The sequence below is a fragment of the Solea senegalensis genome, unplaced genomic scaffold (genome assembly GCF_019176455.1).
Source record: "Solea senegalensis isolate Sse05_10M unplaced genomic scaffold, IFAPA_SoseM_1 scf7180000017409, whole genome shotgun sequence".
Taxonomy (NCBI): domain Eukaryota; kingdom Metazoa; phylum Chordata; class Actinopteri; order Pleuronectiformes; family Soleidae; genus Solea; species Solea senegalensis.
Genome location: NW_025322387.1, coordinates 1 through 21,706, shown reverse-complemented (window position 1 = coordinate 21,706; position 21,706 = coordinate 1). Strand labels below are relative to the sequence as shown.

General features: G+C 39.6%; 2 protein-coding genes across 5 annotated transcripts; both read left to right on the top strand.

The window, feature by feature from the left end:
* The first annotated feature begins 1,443 nt into the window (after positions 1–1,443).
* On the top strand, positions 1,444–5,927 carry LOC122764439. 4 transcript variants are annotated; one of them, XM_044018570.1, is made up of 5 exons: positions 1,444–1,471; positions 1,581–1,651; positions 2,582–2,781; positions 3,414–3,465; positions 3,580–5,927. In XM_044018570.1, exon 5 carries the CDS (start codon positions 3,736–3,738, stop codon positions 5,917–5,919), a length of 2,184 nt encoding a protein of 727 aa, XP_043874505.1. In that variant the 5' UTR covers positions 1,444–1,471; positions 1,581–1,651; positions 2,582–2,781; positions 3,414–3,465; positions 3,580–3,735; the 3' UTR covers positions 5,920–5,927. The 4 variants fall into 4 exon arrangements, with proteins under 4 accessions (XP_043874505.1, XP_043874509.1, XP_043874506.1 ...); XM_044018574.1 differs by lacking the exon at positions 3,414–3,465 and having other exon boundaries at positions 3,849–5,927; XM_044018571.1 differs by lacking the exon at positions 3,414–3,465.
* An 8,366-nt stretch (positions 5,928–14,293) lies between these two features.
* LOC122764440 lies at positions 14,294–19,781 on the top strand. Its single transcript, XM_044018575.1, has 6 exons — positions 14,294–15,524; positions 15,644–15,753; positions 16,878–17,093; positions 17,413–17,991; positions 19,339–19,507; positions 19,595–19,781. The coding sequence occupies exons 3-6, from the start codon at positions 16,880–16,882 to the stop codon at positions 19,716–19,718; spliced, it is 1,086 nt and encodes a 361-aa protein (XP_043874510.1). The 5' UTR covers positions 14,294–15,524; positions 15,644–15,753; positions 16,878–16,879; the 3' UTR covers positions 19,719–19,781.
* Positions 19,782–21,706: the final 1,925 nt, after the last annotated feature.

Sequence of the window (21,706 nt, the reverse complement as noted above, 5' to 3'; positions counted from 1 at the left end):
TCACCTGGCCTGTATGGAAAACAGGACCTATTAAATATCTCATAATCACACAATAATCCCAATACATATCAGTATATCAATCACAATATTGTACAATATAATTAAATCACTATAAATAAATAACAATATTTGTTATATTACAATATTTATCAATCATTTCAGTATCACCAACAACCTTAGCATGCTTAATATTTTCTGTGGTAGGACATATTCAAAGAAACAGGCATTTACCGCATCAAGTAATATGTAGCGTTAGCGCAACTCACCAATTCCATGATTCATTTAGACTAGGTCTCCGAATCGTATGATCAGCGGCTCCGGTAGTCGGCTCCTATGTTTCAACATTAGGTTACTGTAATGCATTTAGTTCCAGAGTGTTTAAATTACGATATTCCGCGGCGTACTACAACGTACCTCCTGCAAACATTTCCCCGGCGTGCTCCTCTCACTGCTGCCGGCAGCGAGCCCCAACGGAGTTATGTTACGGCGCAATGTGATGACGTAACGACGCGACGAAATGACGTAACGGCACGACGTAATGACACACGGCATCATTTAACGCTTCACAAAAAAAAGGGAATAATAATGACAATGGGGTTTTTCACCCGGGTTACATAAACACTTAATGTGAGTTGTTCAATGGTTTTGTCTAAGTGTATAGGAATGTATGTTGCAGATTTCTCAAAAGCCACTTGAGCTCTTTTCTTCGTGTTATTATTTTCCAAACTTGACACCAGCTGGGGGTATATAGGTTGACATTTGTTTATATTGCTGAATATGTATGTTAATTGTTTATTTTCTGAATAAGTACTATTGTGTTCATTTTCATGTCTCTTGGGCTAAACCACTTCCACCTAACTTTGTGTTGTTGGCTCAGCACAATTAATTCATGTACTGCACTGTTTTAAAAAGTAGTTGTAACTACCATATTAAATTAAGTAACTCATAATCATATCATACATGTTTAAATGGCATTACAAAATTACATTAGTATGTTACATTTACCCTTACAAATCTAGTTGGACTGACCACTGGTAATTAAGTAACACTAATGCAAATGCATCATGTTGACCCATCATATTTACATTCAGGTCACTCAACAAAATTGTTTCTTGCTAAATTAAAGCATTTTATTTAGGTGGAAATTATTTCCATAATTTTATTATGTTCCGGGAACAAGTTATTTTTTTGAGTGAACTAACACAGAATAGCAACAATGACCACCAGTATATATATATATTAGTGTGTTATTTGACCCAGAGGACCCCCAGAACAATGCAACGTTTGTGGAATGTTTTAAATAAAGTTATGGTTAAAAAAAGTCAGTCACAGCGCACATGTTTTCAATAATAAGCCCCGCCCCAAAACATTTCAAGCTTTCACACCGGATTGGCTGACCGTTGTGCCAATATTTAAACTCCTGTGTTGACAGCTGCACCAGAGGGAGAGGAGATGCTGACAGATCACAGATGTAAGTTTGACGTTACTTTGTTTCCTCACTGACATCAGTCTTCTTCTCATCTCTTGTCTTTAATGAAACGATCACAGTCACCTGTTTGTGTCTCACTCTCTGTTTGCAGCATCAACGCAAACCTGCTGCAAACCCGGACTGGTATTCATGGACGGACTGAACTGGATTCGGTTTGCTGGTGTGAGTACAACAGAAACTCATCACAACCAAACAGAAACAAACACACTTAACACTTAAATGTAAGTGTACAATCAAACTTTAACACATTTTTTTAATCATATGACATTTAAACTAATATTTAGTTTGGAATGAGTATCACATAAAACCTGAAGTGGAACTCCACTGAATATTATCATTATTATTATTATTGTTACTGAGTTATGGCGTAAAAACCCATGTCAGTGTTTTGTAACCTAAGAAAACCAATGTGATGTAAGTAATTATTGAACAGTCTATTTATTAATTTAAATAATGAATGACACTTTAGTCATTTCTTAATGGTGTATTTATGTATTTAAATAGTTAATGACTGACTTCAGTAATTATTTAATGGTGTATTTATTAATATGAATCATCTGAAAAGGCTTGGGTTTCTAGTAACTAACTGGTGCTAACTAACTCAGCAGCCAGGAGTCACACTGTGAGTGGCTAATTGGAAGAATCAGTACAGGAGAGGAAAGTAGAGGAAACCAGGTGCATGTACAGTGAATTTGGTCAATATCGCTCCTTGCAATAAAGAGTTACAGGGTGCAGTCACTTCTCGGCAGGGCCTGCCGAGAAGTGACTGCACCGTACAACTCTGGATTGTTAGGGCTTACATTCTCTGTCTTTTCAGCATGAGCAGTCGAGGAAAACTGGTGCATGTACAGTGAATTTGGTCAATATCGCTCCTTCAAACAAAGACTTATAGGGTGTACCCTCTATACAGTATTATATCTACCAGTAGACATATACACTCACTACCTCTTAACTGATGCGCGTTCCCATCGGGGGCAGTCTCTTTTCGGCACTACACCGGCCAGATTTGACAGGAAGCAACGTGGGCTCTATTCATTTCTAATCAGTTTGAACGATTTAGCAGCTTTGAATCAAATCTTCCTCTATTTATAGGAACTCTTAAGGGTTAAGATATGACAGCAGGACCAGGCGCACCTTCAACCAGTGGGAGGGCCAAGCTGAAGTGGACCAGGACCTGCTTCTTCTGGGAAATGGACCTCCTCTACTTCAAAGAGCAGACAGTGAGGAACATTGTGGGATGTATACCTGCGTCTTCTCAGGTCTGCAGAGTCTACACATGGTTCCGTCAATAAGTGAGTATTGCATTGTTTTGGCTCTGGTTGTGTGTTTTCTACTTTCATTGGCCACACTATTAAGTACACAGGGTATGATGGTGGTGGCAGTGACACGTGCTGTGGTCTTCTGCAGGTTCAATGTGTTGTGCCTTCAGATGGTGTTCTGCACACTTTGGTTGCAGTGATTTGAGTTCCTTTTGCTTTCTTATCGTGGCCTTTCTTCTGATCTTTGACCTCAACATGGCATGACTGGATATTTTCTGTTTTTCACACCGTGGTTGTGCAAGCAGTTTGTCAAATACTTCCAGTAACCATGCCACATTAAAAGCTCCTTGAATCACCTTTCTTCCTAATGCTGATAGTCTGTTTGAACTTGATTTGGGCGTCCTGATCATGTCTACCTGCCTAAATGCAATGACTTACTGCCATGTGATTGGCTCATTCAATCAGTGTGTTCATAAACAACAGAAAATGTGTACCTAATAAATTGGCAGGTGTGTCTGTTTAAATCCAACCAGGATATAGAAGGGATATAGAAAGCAGTTTATAGTAGACATGTAGTTTTTCCTCTGCAGGCATAGGTGGGTGGAGTTTGCACTGCAGCTTCTGTGGCGTTTGTTTTGTTCACCGTTGTTGTTGCTCTCCCACAGTGTGTAAGCTGACCATTCGTGCCAGTATTCAAACTGCTGACAGATCACAGATGTTTGACTTTACTTTGTTTCCTTGTTTCCTCACTGACTCCAGTCTTCTTCTCATCTCTTGTCTTTTAATGAAACCATCACAGTCCCATGTTTGTGTCTCACTCTCTGTGTGCAGCAACAATGCAAACCTGCTACAGTACAAACCTGCTACAAACCACAGACTGGATTCGGTTTAGTGGCGTGAGTACAACAGAAACTCATCACAACCAAACAGAAACAAACCGCAAACACCCTTAAAGGAGACATAGAATGCTTGTATCACACATTAACAATGATGGCGGCGCGCAGTGGTGCAGCGACTCTTTGCTCTCCGACTTGGTGCACCCTTTTATTACTTTTCTTATGTTTATTTTTTGAATTATGTTGGGCTAAAGTTACATTTAGTCGCCAGAAACTTATCGACCTCGGCCTGAGGTACAACTTGGCTGTTACCGACGAATATCGGCAGACACACAACATCCCGGAGGATATAGTGAGATCGCCGGGATCCCCGTGGATGGTCAGCCCGCCTAGCAAGCGGAGGAGGCGGCGGAGAGAGAGGAAACAGAAGCGGGGATGCCGGTCGGGCTCGGATGCTAAGCTACGTAAACAACCACACAGGCCAGCAATACCGAGCCTTTTCCTCTCAAACGCCAGATCCATAACCCACAAAATGGACGAGTTGGAACTACAGACAGCCACGATGAGCTTTGTACGGAACTGCAGTGTTATTTTCATCACAGAGACGTGGCTTCACCCGCTGATCCCCGACGCTGCAGTCCAGCTAGCGGACCGCACGCTACATCGTCAGGACAGGAACGAAGACTCGGGTAAGAGCAGAGGAGGGGGGCTGTGTGTTTATGTGCATAACGAGTGGTGTGGCAGCAGCAGGATCATTGACACACACTGTTCTCCCGATATAGAGGTTCTGGCAGTCTCGTGCAGACCTTTTTATCTCCCGAGGGAGTTCACTGTGGTCATTGTGGTAGCTGTTTACATCCCACCAGATGCTAACGTTAGCACAGCCCTCAGCCTTCTGCTTGCCATCATCAACAAACAGCAGCTTGCACACCCTGATGGAGTCTTTGTTGTTGCTGGTGATTTCAACAAAGCATCTTTAAAGACTGTGTTACCCAAATTCGTTCAGTTTGTGAAGTTTGCCACCAGAGGGGATAATACGTTGGACAATGTTTACTCCAACATAAAACATGCATACAAAGCTACTCCCCTCCCCCACCTGGCTGGATCTGACCACCTCTGCATGTCCCTCACCCCCACTTACACCCCCCTGCTGAGGAACACAAAGCCTCAAACAAAGACAATAAAAACTTGGCCAGAGGGAGCCCTCTCTCAACTACAGGACTGCTTCTCCACCACTCTATGGGATTTATTCTCAAGCCACAACCTCCAGGAGTACACAGACACTGTACTCTGCTACATAAAAAACTGTATTGACACTGTCACCTTCAACAAAAGGGTCAGAGTTTTTCCAAATCAAAAACCCTGGATGAACAGCAAAGTGCAGTCCCTCTTAAAAAGCCGAAACGCCGCCTTCAAGTCAGGGGACAGGGCCCTGTACAGCGTTGCCAGGTCAGACCTGAAGAGAGGAATCAGGGAGGCCAAGGCGGCATATAAGAGGAAAATTGAGGACCATTTCGCTGTGAATGATCCCAGAAGAATGTGGCAGGGAATAAATCACATAACAAACTATAGAAGCAGTAACCAGGCGACTGCTAGGACTGATGCCTCGCTGGCAGAGGAACTAAACAGCTTCTTTGCCCGCTTTGAGACAGACAGGCCCTCAGCAGCCACAGCACTCCCACCCCTCCCCAGCACTGGCATGATGACACTTCAGGAGCATGAAGTGAGACATGTGCTGAGGACTGTGAGCCCCAGGAAGGCGGCTGGACCCGATGGAATACCCGGCAAGGTACTCAAAGCTTGTGCCGACCAACTGACCGGAGTCTTCACAAACATATTCAACCTGTCCCTGGCGCAGGCCATCATCCCACCCTGCCTCAAAACTTCCACATTAATTCCCGTTCCCAAGAAGACAGCAGCGCACAGCCTCAACGACTGCAGACCTGTTGCACTTACGCTTGTAGTCATGAAGTGCTTTGAGAGGCTGGTCTCCCAGCACATCAGGGCCTGTCTGTCTCCCACACTAGACCCACACCAGTTTGCCTACAGGGCAAACCGATCCACGGAGGACGCTATCACTATAGCGCTCCACACCGCGCTGAGTCACCTGGAGCACCGGGGGAGCTATGTCAGAATGCTCTTCCTGGACTTCAGCTCAGCCTTCAACCACATCCTACCGGAGATCCTGGTGCAGAAGCTCTCACACCTGGGTCTCTCCAACCAAACCTTTGGATTAAGGACTTCCTGTCAGATCGTCCTCAGTCAGTCAGACTTGGTCCACACCTCTCCAGCACCATCACACTCAGCACCGGCTCCCCACAAGGATGTGTATTGAGCCCCCTCCTCTTCACTCTCTACACACACGACTGCTCCCCGACCCATCTCTCAAACAGCATTATAAAGTTTGCGGATGATACCACCGTAGTCGGGCTCATTTCAGATGGTGACGAGTCTGACTACAGAGATGAGGTCAACAGACTAACAGCGTGGTGTTCAGTTAATAACCTCAAACTGAACACCACTAAAACAAAAGAAATAATACTGGACTTCAGAAAGGGCAGAGCGGCCCCGACCCCACTGCACATAAATGGGGACTTAGTGGAAAGAGTCCACTCCATCAGGTTTCTGGGCGTGCAGATATCTGACGACCTCTCCTGGACTGTCAACACCACGGCGGTGGTAAAGAAGGCCCAGCAGCGTCTCCACTTCCTGAGAGTGCTCAGGAGAAACAACCTGGAGGGGAGGCTGCTTGTAACCTTCTACAACGCCACCATTGAGAGCATCCTGACCTACTGCATTACAGCGTGGTTCGCAGGGTGCTCTGCAGCAGACAGGAGAGCGCTACAGAGGATTATAAACACAGCCCAGAGGATCACGGGGTGGTCTCTGCCTAACCTGGAGACTATTGCCAGCTCTCGCTACCGAAGCAGAGCTGGAAACATCATCAAGGACTCCTTCCACCCAGCTAACCACCTGTTCCACCTGTTACCCTCTGGCAGGCGGTACAGATCCCACAGAACCAGGACTAACAGGCTCAGGGATAGCTTCTTTCACACAGCCATCACAGAACTAAATAAATAAACAAAAGCAAAAACATTCATAGGGTAACACCACTGGAAAATGCAATAACTGATGCTTCAGTCACTTTGTTTACACAAATACAGGACAATCACTTCTCTCTTTTAAAGTGCCTTCTTTTTTTCTGTTTTTACACCGGTCTTGCTGCTATATTTTGTTATCTTATATTAATTTATACATAGTCATAGTTTCTGAAAAAAATGTATACAACATTTCTTATTTTATTGTTAATATTTCTCTATTAAAATATTTTCTCTTTTAAAATTGTTATTTATATATTTGTATTTTGCACCAAGGGAGTGGCACCCAAATTTCGTTGTCCACAAAATAACGACAATAAAGGCGATTCTGATTCTGATATATGTTAGTTATGGAGGTCTACTTACATATATTAACTTGTTTTCATGATCACATATACGTTAGTTATGGAGGTCTACTTACATATATTAACTTGTTTTCATGATTAAAAACCGCCTAATCGCTGCAAACGAGCCGATCAAAATATCTCCTCACCGACACTCTCGTCAGCCGCGCTGTTTCAGACCAAAACCACACCCCCAGAACGTGGACTGTGTTGTGATTGGCCAGCCAATGAGAGCTTTCCCACTGTCCTGTGATTGGCCAGGTACCTGGAAGTGACGTAATAGATAGGCCAGCTCTCAGATATACAGCTCCCCCTCTGGCACGGTGGATGCTCTGCATCTTAGCAGCTACAACGAGAGTAGTTCTTCTTCTTCTGCGGTTGAATGTACGCAACCGGATGTGCCCGGACTAGTGCCCGCACCAGGAGGCGCTACGGTGGTGAGAGGAGTGGTGAGGATTTCTGATGACGACATCAAATTAAGGAAGTGCCGATCCGCTTCGCAGAGCCCAGGAAAACAATACAATACTATTTTCTCAGCAGTGGCTGAACTGTTGATCTGACACTTTAGGGTTTCATAAACGAGGTAATGACGCAGATACACAGACACAAATGCAGCGTTAATTGCAGCTTCCGGTCTATGTGGGCTTTAACACTTGAATGTAAGTGTACAATCGAACGATAACACTTAAATTGTATCATATGACATTAAACTAGTATTTAATTAAACATTTTGTTTGGAATGAGTATGAAGTAAAAAATGAGTGGAGCTCCACTGAATATTATTATTAATAATACTAAGTGATTAGGGAAAAAACCATGTCAGTATTTTGTAACTGAAGGAAATAAATGTGATTATTGCATTATTTAATGGTGTATTTATTTGTTTTAAATAATTAATGACACGTTTAAGTTAATGGTCAGTCAGTCAGTCATCATCTAACCGCTTTATCCTCCACCAGAGGGTTGCGGGGGGTGCTGTGCCAATCTCAGCTACATCGGGCGATAGGCGGGGTACACCCTGGACAGTTCGCCAGTCCATCGCAGGGCCACACACAACTAGAGACAAACAACCATTCACTCTCACACTCACTCCTACGGTCAATTTAGAGTGTCCAATTCACCTAATCCCCACATTGCATGTTTTTGGACTGTGGGAGGAAGCCGGAGAACCCGGAGAGAACCCACGCACACACGGGGAGAACATGCAAACTCCATGCAGAAAGGCCCTTGTTCCAACCGGGGCTCGAACCCGGGTCTTCTCGCTGCAAGACGAGAGTGCTAATCACTATACCAACGTGTGGCCCTTTAAGTTAATGGTGTATTTATTAAATTAAATTAAATAAATGGCAAATTAAAGTCATTATTTAATGGTGTATTTATTCATTTGAATAAATGACACATTTAAGTAATTATTTGAGAGTGTACTATTAAATTAAATAAATGACACATTTAATAATTATTTGATGGTGTATGTATTTATTTAAATAATTAAAGACAAATTTAAGTAATTATTTAAGGGTGTATTTATTAATTTCAATAATTAATGACTCAAAATCAGTGTATAAACCTAGTACTAGCCTGCCTAGTCAGGACACACCTCTTTATGTTCCATTTAAAGGCAATGTGACCCAAAGACTCCAACTCAGTGCAGACACGTAGTACATAACATCTATGTTATGTCTGATATGTTTCAAATGTTTCAAATGCAGTCATTTATTTTTCTGTGAGACTGAGTGAAGAACCATTTACACCCCGCTCTGTAAACAGTGCTGGAATGGCAGCAGGCATGCGCGATTCATTATCAGCCTGGACGCAGAGTGGTGAGGGTCTAAATCTCTCAGATTTAGCGACAAAGTGGCCAAGTTGGCAACACTGTTTCACGCAGCCGTGCAGTGATGACTCTGCCCACGTTGAGTGCACTGTAAAAAATGTCCGTAGATTTTACGGTGATAAACTGTCAAACACCAACAGAACAATGCCGTAAATTGAAAACAAGTTTAATACAGTTATTTTAACAATGAAGAACTGTAAATGAATTAAGCTGAAAGAACAGTAATTTTTATTTTGCTTCCCTGGAGAAATTACATTGCCTTACTGTATAGTACCCCTGCACTGTTTTTTCTACAGAAAAATGCAGTAATTCTTCTAACAGTCACCACCGTAATGTTTGCATTTATTACTTGTACAGATTACAGTTTGTCCTTGTCAAAATAACGTACTTTAGTAACATTGACATTAAAAATACCTTAATATTTCTAACAGGAACCACCGTAATTTTTGCATTATTTACTGGTACCGATTACAGTTTGTCCTTGTCAAAATAACGTACTTTAGTAAGATTGACATTAAAAATACCTTAATATTTCTAACAGGAATCACCATAATTTTTGCATTATTTACTAGTACAGATTACAGTTTGTCCTTGTCAAAATAACATACTTTAGTAACACTGACGTACGAAATACCGTAATATTTCTAACAGTCACCACCGTAATTTCTGCATTAGTTACTTGTACAGATTACAGTTTGTCTTTGTCAAAATAACGTACTTTAGTAACATTGACATTAAAAATTCCGTAATATTTCTAACAGTCACCACCGTAATGTTTGCATTTATTACTTGTACAGATTACAGTTTGTCCTTGTCAAAATAACGTTATTTAGTAATATTGTCATAAAAAATACCGCAATATTTCTAACAGGAATCAGTGTAATTTTTGCATTATTTACTGGTACAGATTACAGTTTGTCCTTGTCAAAATAACGTTCTTTAGTAACATTGACGTATGAAATACCGTAATATTTCTAACAGTCACCACCGTAATTTCTGCATTAGTTACTTGTACAGATTACAGTTTGTCTTTGTCAAAATAACGCACTTCAGTAAAATTGACTTAAAAAATACCGTAATATTTCTAACAGGAACCACCGTAATTTTTGCATTATTTACTGGTACAGATTACAGTTTGTCCTTGTCAAAATAACGTTATTTAGTAATATTGTCATAAAAAATACCGCAATATTTCTAACAGGAATCAGTGTAATTTTTGCATTATTTACTGGTACAGATTACAGTTTGTCCTTGTCAAAATAAAGTTCTTTAGTAACATTGACGTATGAAATACCGTAATATTTCTAACAGTCACCACCGTAATTTCTGCATTAGTTACTTGTACAGATTACAGTTTGTCTTTGTCAAAATAACGCACTTCAGTAAAATTGACTTAAAAAATACCGTAATATTTCTAACAGGAACCACCGTAATTTTTGCATTATTTACTGGTACAGATTACAGTTTGTCCTTGTCAAAATAACGTTATTTAGTAATATTGGCATAAAAAATACCGCAATATTTCTAACAGGAATCAGTGTAATTTTTGCATTATTTACTGGTACAGATTACAGTTTGTCCTTGTCAAAATAAAGTTCTTTAGTAACATTGACGTATGAAATACCGTAATATTTCTAACAGTCACCACCGTAATTTCTGCATTAGTTACTTGTACAGATTACAGTTTGTCTTTGTCAAAATAACGCACTTCAGTAAAATTGACTTAAAAAATACCGTAATATTTCTAACAGGAACCACCGTAATTTTTGCATTATTTACTGGTACAGATTACAGTTTGTCCTTGTCAAAATAACGTTATTTAGTAATATTGGCATAAAAAATACCGCAATATTTCTAACAGGAATCAGTGTAATTTTTGCATTATTTACCGCTACAGATTACAGTTTGTCCTTGTCAAAATGAAGTTCTTTAGTAACATTGACGTACGAAATACCGTAATATTTCTAACAGTCACCACCGTAATTTCTGCATTAGTTACTTGTACAGATTACAGTTTGTCTTTGTCAAAATAACGTACTTTAGTAACATTGACATTAAAAATACCGTAATATTTCTAACAGGAACCACCGTAATTTTTGCATAATTTACTGGTAAAGATTACAGTTTGTCTTTGTCAAAATAACGTTCTTTAGTAACATTGACGTACGAAATACTGTAATATTTCTAACAGGAACCACCGCAATTGTTGCATTATTTACTGGTATAGACTACAGTTTGTCCTTGTCAAAATAAGGTGCTTTACTAATATTGACATACAAGTGCCATCATATTTCTAACAGAAACCATTCAATCAATTTTTGCATTGATCATTTACAGATTATAGTTTGTGTATATCAGAATAATGTTCCTTAGTAATATTGACATAAAAATGTTCTAATAGTCACCACGGTAACTATTGCATTTATCACATCAGATTACTGTTTTTCCATGTCAAATGTACATAGTTTTGTACTAAAGATGAAGGAATTCTGTAATATTTTTAATAGCCAGCATTGCTGCAAGTTTTTCATTTATTCCAAAGGATTCATTATTAAAAATGAACATACGTTTATAATGACAAGGTGTAAAATATTGTATTTTGTGATTGTAACAGAAAAAAACATCAGAATTCTGCAGATGTAACAATCCCACAGGCCAAACTTTAACATAAAATGTCAAGCTGTGGAGCCCTGTGTGATGCATACAGACATAATTGTTGGGGTTGTCTCAGATATTAAGCGCTACATTTTCCTGGATGTCATGTGAGGAGTTTCAGCAGGAAATTATATGCTCTGACACCAAGTTAAATCTGATTTATTCTGACTATTGACAGGAATCAAAACATTCTGAAATGTCTCAAATAGTCAGACTAGAAATGGAGATTACTCATCAGTGTCCAAGAAAAAGGTGGTGGTTGTACAGAATGTTGTAACTGAAACACAAGGCCAGTCTGTGTTTTTTGAAGGACAGTGTTAACAGTGGAGTTAACACTGTAAAGGGAAACATGACTGTGTTACAACTACTTTCTTACCACATTTGCCCAAGTGGCCAGATGGACTACATGAGGACCATTACTGATTTTCATCAAGTTAATAACAGAGCAGTTTAGGACAGTATGGACTGGGCCCATGAACAGAATTGAACTTTTTGGTAGATGTTCCAACCTATATCACTCATTCTTCATTGTCCAATCCCAGCATGAGTAAACCAGCCTTTCCACATTCAACCCATGAACTTCACAGCCACTCCTACAACCACACAACTGTCTGTGTGTCTTTCACACTTCAACACAGAAGAAGACAACTGGTGATAATCCACTCCAACAAGGCCCTATGTCCCAATGATGTCAGGCCCAACGTGCACCAAAGCTGTAGTTTCTCACCACCTTTTCATCATGAGCCTGAGGCCATGTCCACACAGAGATGAGTTTAGGAAGGTGCTATGCTGTGCATTTATGTAACACTGTGCGACCTCAATAATAAAAATAAAGACTGGTGATATTGACATCTCACCTATCAGAATCCTGGAGAGACAGGATCAAATCATTCACATATACTGCTTGCTTTTAAGCATGCGGTGACAAGGTGTTGAGGACACGTTAACCTCCAGGACAAGCCGGTGTGCACAGCCTGTCTTTTTTTTTAATGTTTCCTGTATTTTAATACCTTCAAGCTTTACAAGGAGATAGGACGGCAATGGCAATGGCACTGAATTCAGCCCTTTATTGTAGACAATTAGACCACATAATGTGTCTTGTGAACTGTGTGTAAAACAGAAGTAAACTGAATATCTGTCTTCTATATTTTACCCTCTCCACAGACTTCAATCATTGCACACAGTGTGATCATATGCAAATGTTTTTGATGACCATAATAGTGGGCTGAATCATTGAGGTTTCTGTTAACCCATTCACAGCTCAATGTGGACCAAAGTTAGAAGACACTGGTGCCACACTCTCTCATGATCATGAATCCATTTGTCTAATAATAAAGTCCAAAATTAATTTTATCTAAGCATGAAAACCTCTGTCTAATAAAATATTCCATAATCCATCTGCTCTATGATACTTTGCACTATTTGGTGAGTATGTTGTTATAGAATATACATATTATTATTTTTAAATCTCTATTGTATTATAAGTATGCCTTAAATGTTCCAATGTTTCTAATTCTACCTTAGTTGGAGTAATTCCAAACAACATAATTCCCCTGAAGTATCAGTAATATACACTACCGGTCAAAAGTTTGGGTTTGGTCACTTGTATGGTAGTGTATTTTCATTCTGACCCCCAAGTGGCAAGCTCACTGCTGGTCAAATGGCATGATAAAACCCCAAACCAGGAACGCTGGACGAGTAATATATAAATCACTCAAAGAACAAAAGAAATGTTGAGGATGTTTAAAAAAAAAACAAAAAAAAAAAACATCTTTTAGGTAGTTTCATTTCTATGTACATGGTTATGCACTATTAGATAAGTATTTAGTTTTCGTTGTAATTCCTTTTCAAAAATAGTTTTCAGTCAGTAAAGAGCCCTGAAAGTCAGTTCAGAGGTTGTGAATACTGTGGTGAGTTGTGCCTCCTGTAGCTGAATCTTAATTAACTGCCCATCAGAGGGAGGGGCTGCTCCCCCTCTGGAGAAGCTGTAGCTCTACCTGGGAACACGGTCAGTGTCACACATCCCCTACTCAGCTCTGGACGGCGCCTGAATTCAAACGGTCCAATCAGCGCGCTCCTTCTGACGTCACCTAACCGCGCAGACCGCTTCAGCTCAGAAGAGATCACGTCCACGGTCTACGAACGTTGGAGTCGGACGAGGTGACCTGCTCCTGACTTTTTCATTCTTCATCCTTCACTACTCAACTGCACCAGGTAAACTACTACTAACATATATATATATATATAACAGTCTGGGACTAGGTGTGTTAATGTATCCTGCTTATGTTAGACTACAGTTAGTGCCGCGTGAACAGATTAGCATACACTTTCATCTGTGGGACAGCAATGTGGAGAACAGCACTGTTTCAAACTTTCACTCAAATAAAATAGCTGCTATGTCTCTAAATGCTAACAGTTAGCATACAGTGCGATGCTGCGTGCCATTTCTTTCTGTTAATATATGTACATGTGCATTTTTATTAATTGAGCGTACCTAAGGGGGTTTTGGTGAGCGATATACATGCATTAATATATGAAATACAGGAACTTGTAGCAGCAGTCGGTTACCACTAACTTAGTCATATCGGGAGAGGGGAGGCGAAGGGGTTTTGTTGCTGCTGGAGGAGAAGGAGCGGTAAAATCGCGCCATTTTGCCTTCTTCGCCGCCTCAAATCTTAACCACCAATGCCCCGCTTCTGATTATTTAAGATGTATTCTTGTAACATATGCAGCCAATCCGTTCAGTCTCTTAAAGCATTTCTTCTGCATTGTAATCTTCATCGCAACGAGCCCCGATCTATTTTCAAGTGTGTTGCAGCAGGTTGTAAGCGGTCGTTTTGTAGATATGCAGCGTTTAAGGCTCACTTCTACCGCCATCATTACAGCACAAAGCCTGCTCATGTTACAACCGTAGTAACATTAAAATGCACCGTTTTACTCTGTGAATTTAAATGTGAGGACATGAAATCACTGGTTGGTCATCTAAAGAAGCACATAATTGAGGGACGCCAAGTGAGCTGTCCAGTTAGTGGATGCAGAGGTGTCTTTACAGTAAAATCATCGCTATCCTCCCATATGTCAAGGAAACACAAACATCTTACAGTGAATGAGATTTGTGGTGCAATGGAAGATACCCAGAGCCACACTGAAAGTTATAGCATACCGGAGGCTGCCAGTCAGTCATGTGATGAGGACATAACGAGCGGGTCCACTTTCAGTGACCTCTATCTTAGAAATGTATGCCTGTTTTACATTAAACTACAAGGGCAGCATCTTCTTCCAGCATCTACAATTCAAAATATTGTTGAAGAGATGCAGAACATACATCAGTTGGGTCAGACATATACTTTGAATAGAGTAAATACACTTATACATGGTATGGCTATTCCAGAGGAAGACATTGTCAAAATCTGTGACACAGTAATTCAATCTGACCTGTTCTCCGTTTGCCATACAGGGCCTATGAGAACTGCTTACTGAAGAGCACAGTGCTTTAAAGACATTTTCAAATATGTTGAACCTAAAAAAGTGTTTTTGGGTAGAGATGAAAACAGGACAGAGAGATTTGCCTATTATATTCCCGTACTGAATACTTTAAAAAGTATGTTGAAGTCTAGTTTTTGGCAGGGCCTCCTGTCAGTTAATTATAATGACCTTCCCAGAACTGATGTTCTCTGTGATTGTTGCGATGGCAAGGTCTTTATGTCCAACAAATTTTTTCAGGAAAACCCAAGTTGTCTCAAGCTAGTTTTATACCAGGATGCCTTTGAGGTTGTGAATCCACCGGGCTCTGCAAAAAAGAAGCACAAAGTTTTGGCTGTGTATTTCTCTCTACTCAACATGTACCCCCATGTCCGATCAAATACTGATCATATGCAGTTGGTTTTGTTGTGTAGAGAAAAGGATTTCAAGGACTTTGGCCACACTAAGGTTTTTTCAGACCTGCTTGCTGATTTGAAAGTATTGGAGGAGAGAGGAATAACAATGGTGGATACATCTGTGGTAAAGGGAGGTGTGTACTGCATTGCAGGAGATAACTTGGGCTCTCACTGCATTGGAGGTTTTACAGAGAATTTCAGTTCATCAGAATATTTTTGCAGATATTGTCTGATTACTCGTACTGAATTTCAGGGTGCTGATCCAGCCATTTGTGGACGAGAATGGACACCTGAAACGTATACATCTGCTATTGAACAGCTGGAGACTGATGACACACCTGAGGTGCATGGAATAAAGTTTAGGTCTGTATTCAACACCTTACAAAGCTTTAATGTTTGCTCCCCTGGCCTGCCCCCATGTCTTGGCCACGATATCTTTGAGGGTGTACTTTCATACGATGTTGCTCTTTTCCTCAAATACTTTATTAAAAAAAAGAAATGGTTGACCTACACAATTTTGAATAGGCACATAAAGCAGTTCAAATATAAAGTAACGGATGCACTCTCCAAACCTTGTGAGGTCAATCCCAAAACTCCAAAACTCAGTGGACAAGCTGTACAAAACTGGAACTTCTTAAGACTTTTGCCTCTCATAATTGGAGACAAAGTTCAAGACCCACAAGATAATGTGTGGCAGCTAACACTGCAGCTTAAAGACATTGTAGACCTAATTTGTTCTCAGCAAATTTCCAAGCCCCAGATTGCTTATCTGGATGCTCTCATCCAAGAGTATTTGGAAACCAGAAAGGCAATGTTTCCAGATGTTAAATTGAGACCCAAACACCATTATCTGCGGCACTATCCTGGACTGATCTTGAAATTTGGGCCACTTGTGAGGCTATGGACTATGCGTTTTGAGAGCAAACACAGTTACTTCAAAAGATGCACAAGGCATTTGAAAAATTTCAAATATCTGTGTTTAACTCTTTCAGAGAGGCATCAGATGTCAGCATGCCCTCCAACCTTGCAAATAAAGGATAGCTCAACATTTTATTCTGAGCTTTACAGCAAGGAAGTTAAAGGTGCCATTATACATTTTGGCTTCACTGAAATGAATACCAAGGTGTCTGTTGATTTGCAGTACAATGGGATAACTTACAGAAAGGGCCAATTTGTAATAACTAGAAATGATGAGTTAATGGAATTTGGAGAACTTATGCTGATTTTTGTGAAAGATGACTCTTCACTTCATTTTCTGATGAGAGTGTATGATGGAGAATTTCTTTCACGGTACCACATGTATGCTGTAAAGAACAAAACAGAAAGATTGGAATGCAGACACATCAGTAAACTGATTGACATGTGGCCATTATCTCCATATACAAAAAATGGATACCAGATCGTCCCATTGAGGCACAGTGTTTTGTCGGACTAAATTCTTTGATATCGGTAGACTGGAAGCTAACGTGTTTTTGACTTCTTAACAGATATGGCAGATTCTCAAATCATGAAGACAATTCGTGATGCGATTGAAGCAGTGCTCCCTGATCTTCCTCATGATGTCATCAAGCTGCTGGAAAATACGTTGGAGGCACTAGGTGTGCTTACCACAGATGACTTGCCATACATCAAAGAATCAGACTTGAATCCAGTAGTAAAGCCCATACAAGCCAGAAGACTTGTTGCTGCCTGGACCCAAAATGGTAAATATATTGAAATGATAACTACAGCATGCATGTACATTAATAGTCTCTGAACTTCAAGTTGATGGCTACGTTTTACATGTGTGTACTATGCTTTTACATGTCTTATAATAAATGCCAACTTAACTGTTTCCAAAATTCCAAATTATGTTTGTTTATGTAAACACAGTTAATTTTACAATAGTTCACACAGTGCCGATTCAGCATGCAAGTGCAACATTATTGTTATTCAGTAGTAATTTATTGATACACTACACTATTTCACAGTAAAATGTCATTCACAATTTAATGATTTCTAAACTTTCTTTTGCCATTACAGTCTCAACCACTTCCACTCCAGTGATGTGTTCTTCGCCAGTATCTGTCCTTTACTCATCCCCTTCGTCCTCGGTCAACCACTCACCAGCATCATCTGCTATTGGGTCACCACCCTCAAGCTCTGCAGCATTTCAAACAGAAGATGTTATTGAACACATCAAGTCCACCTTTTACACCCAGTGTAAAGAAATCAACAAAGGTACAAGCATCGAAACACTATGCAGAGAATGGCCATTTTTGTTTATCCAAGCTGGCATGGCAGAACATTTCCAGCAACTGACTGGCGTGAGTCTGACTGGGTCCTTCCATGAGAATGTGGACAAAAAGGGGGAGCGCCTTTTAAACTTCCTGAAAACTGGTGATTCTCGAAAACACAAACCAGTCCTGAATGCTCTTCTCAAGCTTCAAGCTGAAAGGAATCAGTCAAGTGGTTGCTCAGAGGAAGTCATAGAGATGGTTCTTCTTATGGCTCACTTTGGTGAGAATGAAGCACATCTGTTTCATTGTGTTGAGGAGACGAGCCTTGCCAAGGAAGTTCAAATGAAGGATGTGCCATTAACACCCTGTCTTATTGTATGTGGTAAGTAAACAAAACAGTAAACATTTGCCATTGTTGTTGCATTACTGTACAAGTATTATTAGTTGTGTTTTGTCTCAAATGTCTGTGATCTTTTCCTCCTATCAACTGATTTAGGTATGGTCAGTTTTTGAATTACATAAATGTTTCCTTCATTTCTTATTAACAGTTCTGATATACATTTAATACAAAACTATGGCTATCTCCTCTCTTTAGTTCTCTTCTATGAACCCTGTATATTCTTAAAAGAAAAAAAAGCCACTCATACTGAGCTCAAAATGTAAAGAGGTCTCCAAAAAGCACTCACTGAATTTTCAGACTTCAGTGATTTTGAATTCTTAACTGTATTGTATACACTACCAGTCAAAGGTCTGGACACACCTTCTCATGTAATGGTTTTTCTTTATTTTTATGACAATTTACATTGTAGATTCTCACATTGTAGATTAAAAGTATGAATGAACACATATGAATTGTGTAGTAAAGAAAAATGTATGAAATAACTAGAAATATGTTTTATATTTTATATTTATCAAAATAGCCACCCTTTGCTTTGATTACTACTTTGCACATTATTGGCATTCTCTTGATGAGCATCATGAGGTAAAAACCTGAGATGGTTCATATTTGAGTTATTTTACCCTTTTTTGTTTACTACATAATTCTATATGTGTTCATTCATAGTTTTGATGCAAACACAGTATATGTTAATATTCATAAATATAAAGAAAAGTAGGTGGGTCCAAACTTTTGACTGGTCATTTTTTGTTTTCAGTAGTAAGCACACTTGCTGGTGTTATATGCATGGTTTAAAATAATTATTTATATTTATTTAATAATTATAATTCTGCATGAATGTTTAGAAAAAGAGATCAGAAACAGATCCTTATTACTGCAAATTTAAGTTTTTGTGTCAGAGCTAGAGAAACTGATCAGGAACACATTATTTGGAAAGAGGCTTCTCTGCAGGTAAAGAATTGGAAGCACCACCTTGTGGTCTCATTTGGTATTGCAGAAATTACTGACATTGTGTTGATAATCTACAAGTGCGTCTTCAAGTATTATTGGGAAGTTCTAATAGTTTTAAAATGTTTGTTTATCAACAAAATGGATCGAAAATGTAAGCCTCAAATTTTATCTTACACTCTATTATGTTATTATTCTCATAATCAGATCATGCCACTATTTTCCAATTTTAGTTTTTTTTTCTCTGTGGTGGTAGAAAAAAAACGCCCAAAATGTGACCGTGTGATTGCAGTGCACATGGAGCTCAGATTTGTAGATCTGACTGCTATAGAAACCCTTTGTATTAATATATTTTTTTATCAAATTTATGTTATCCATTAACAGGATCCTCCTGCTTTGTTGCCAAGACGTTCATGTTGAGCATTGACCAAAAGGTTGTTAATGACCACATCACCTCCTTTTCGTCTGCCATGTGCCTGTTGTTTGGGAGTTACTACTGTTTCAACATACACTACCCAGTGGAACTAAGATCAACACTTGAGTTCCTCCAAAGGTAAACATGTCTGTTATATTTATTTAATATATAAGGTATTTGATTTGCCCCAACAGAATGGAATTTCCCCCTTTTCTCCCGTTTAAGGTGTTTCTTCTCCATAAATCCAGAGAGAGGGACCAAGGTTGAGCAGAAAAAGAAAAAACTGTTCTCAGTCAATCCCAGAGTCCTGACTCTTATCTCTGCCCTTGCGGATCATGAGTGGATCTAGATCAACTCCCTATGTTTCCAAAAAGGTATGCACTGTTTCACACCTGACTTATGTATAAATAAATTAACGTATAAAAAATTACATAAATAAATGAATAAATAATAGAATGAATGAAAGAACAAATAAATGCATTCCATGTATTTCTACATTTCCAAAAATATTGGAAAAGCTTCAGGAGAATCATAAGTTTAATGCCAGAGGGTGCACCCTATATAATGGTCGAAACCACATCACAGGTCCTATGATGTGGTTTCAGCAACAGGTTTAAAATGTTTGCTTTAAAGGTTTAAAAAACATTTGAGGTGTTTTTAATGTTTCACGGTTTTACAAGGGTTTTCAAGGTTTCTCAAGGGGTTTCTCAAATGTCAAAGGAAATAGTGACTTTCAACATGACCTTAAACAGCACTCAGCTGTGTGTAGTGTGTGTGATTGTGTGGTGTGATTTCTGTGCAATGTATTGTTTTGGATTTGCTGCAATGCACTGGGTGCAATGTATTGTATTGGGTGCTGTCCAATGGAAATGGATCTGCAACACCTGAATGAAAAACCCAAACCCACCTGTGGCTTAAGTGACGGATGTTTGTTGCTACTTTATGCACGATGCAATGGAACTGAATCGGACATGATGCAATGGAACTGGATCGGACACAATGCAATGGAAATGGATCAGACACAATACAATGGAACTGGATCGGACACAACGCAATGGAACTGGATCGGACACAATGCAGTTGAACTGGATTGGACTATACTTACTATACTTAGTGTAGCATAATCTCTTTTCTCAAAAGAATATGTACATGTTGTCTATTGTCTCTGTCCTCCCATTATGTGGCGAGTATACCAGACTCCTCCTGTGACTTAAATGACTGGAATGTTTGTTGCTGTTAAAAGGGAGTTTTTTCTCTTGACTGATGCCTGGTGTTTGCTCATTTTGTGAACTGTTTGGTTTATCTGCTCTCCATTATGTTGTCTGGGTACAGTGCCTTGAGATACTGATTTGGTGCTATACAAATAAAATTGAATTGAAATAAATCTTTGTCAGTGTTTGTGTGTGAACCAAAGGAAACGATGTGGCAAAGAACAAAAACATTTTTATTTGTGGAATGGACACTTTTTTTAAAGGAATACTTTTGTGTGTTAGGATCTACATGCAATGTCTGTCCTACGGTTTCCTTTCCCTTTCCCTTAAATGGCTGTCTGTTTCTCCCTGTCTGCATGAGTGGGTGTGTCTGCTTGTCTTTCTCCCTGTAGGCTTGCCAGGGAAACCCCTTTACTTGGTTTCTCTCCCTCACCTGCTGCAGATTACTCAGCTTTTGATCCCAGCCATGGTAAATTAAGTTATTTTGCCTTTCATTTTTTCCAAGATCTGCCTGTGTCTTTAGGTTTTGTTGTTTTTGGATTCACTTCTTTCAACTTGCATTTTTTAAATGAGATTTTCTTTTATTTTACTGTCAACTAACTTTTGTGTCTGCATTCAGTGATCTGCTAACACCTAGAAGCACCTTAACAGCTTACAGCTAACCCTAACCCAACAGCTGAAAATATGGGACTTGAAGATACCAACACAATGCATGCAATGTTGAGCTCACTGTATCCCTAAGAGCCTTGATTTTCCCACCTGCTAGCATTAGCAGCTTGGAGGGAGCACATGCTGGGTGAAATATCCCTCTGTACTTTGGCTTACCCTAGAAATGTGCTAATACCTGGTGTATTTGTAACACTGTATGATTTGACACTCCAGTAATTGCTGTTTTGCACTTTCATGGTGTAAGTGTACTAAAATGTTTGCTTTCTTACCTTACCTTAATATTTTCTAATTCCAAATTTCTGTCTCTTCATGCAATGATAAAAAAAACTGGAAGTTGGGGCTACCGCCAAGACTGTGCTTGGGTAAGTTGCTTTTAGTTTACCCAAACCCACCCCCACGGACTCAGGGTTCAGGTTTTTGACTGAGGTGTTATATTGTATTACATTTGGTTTGGGAG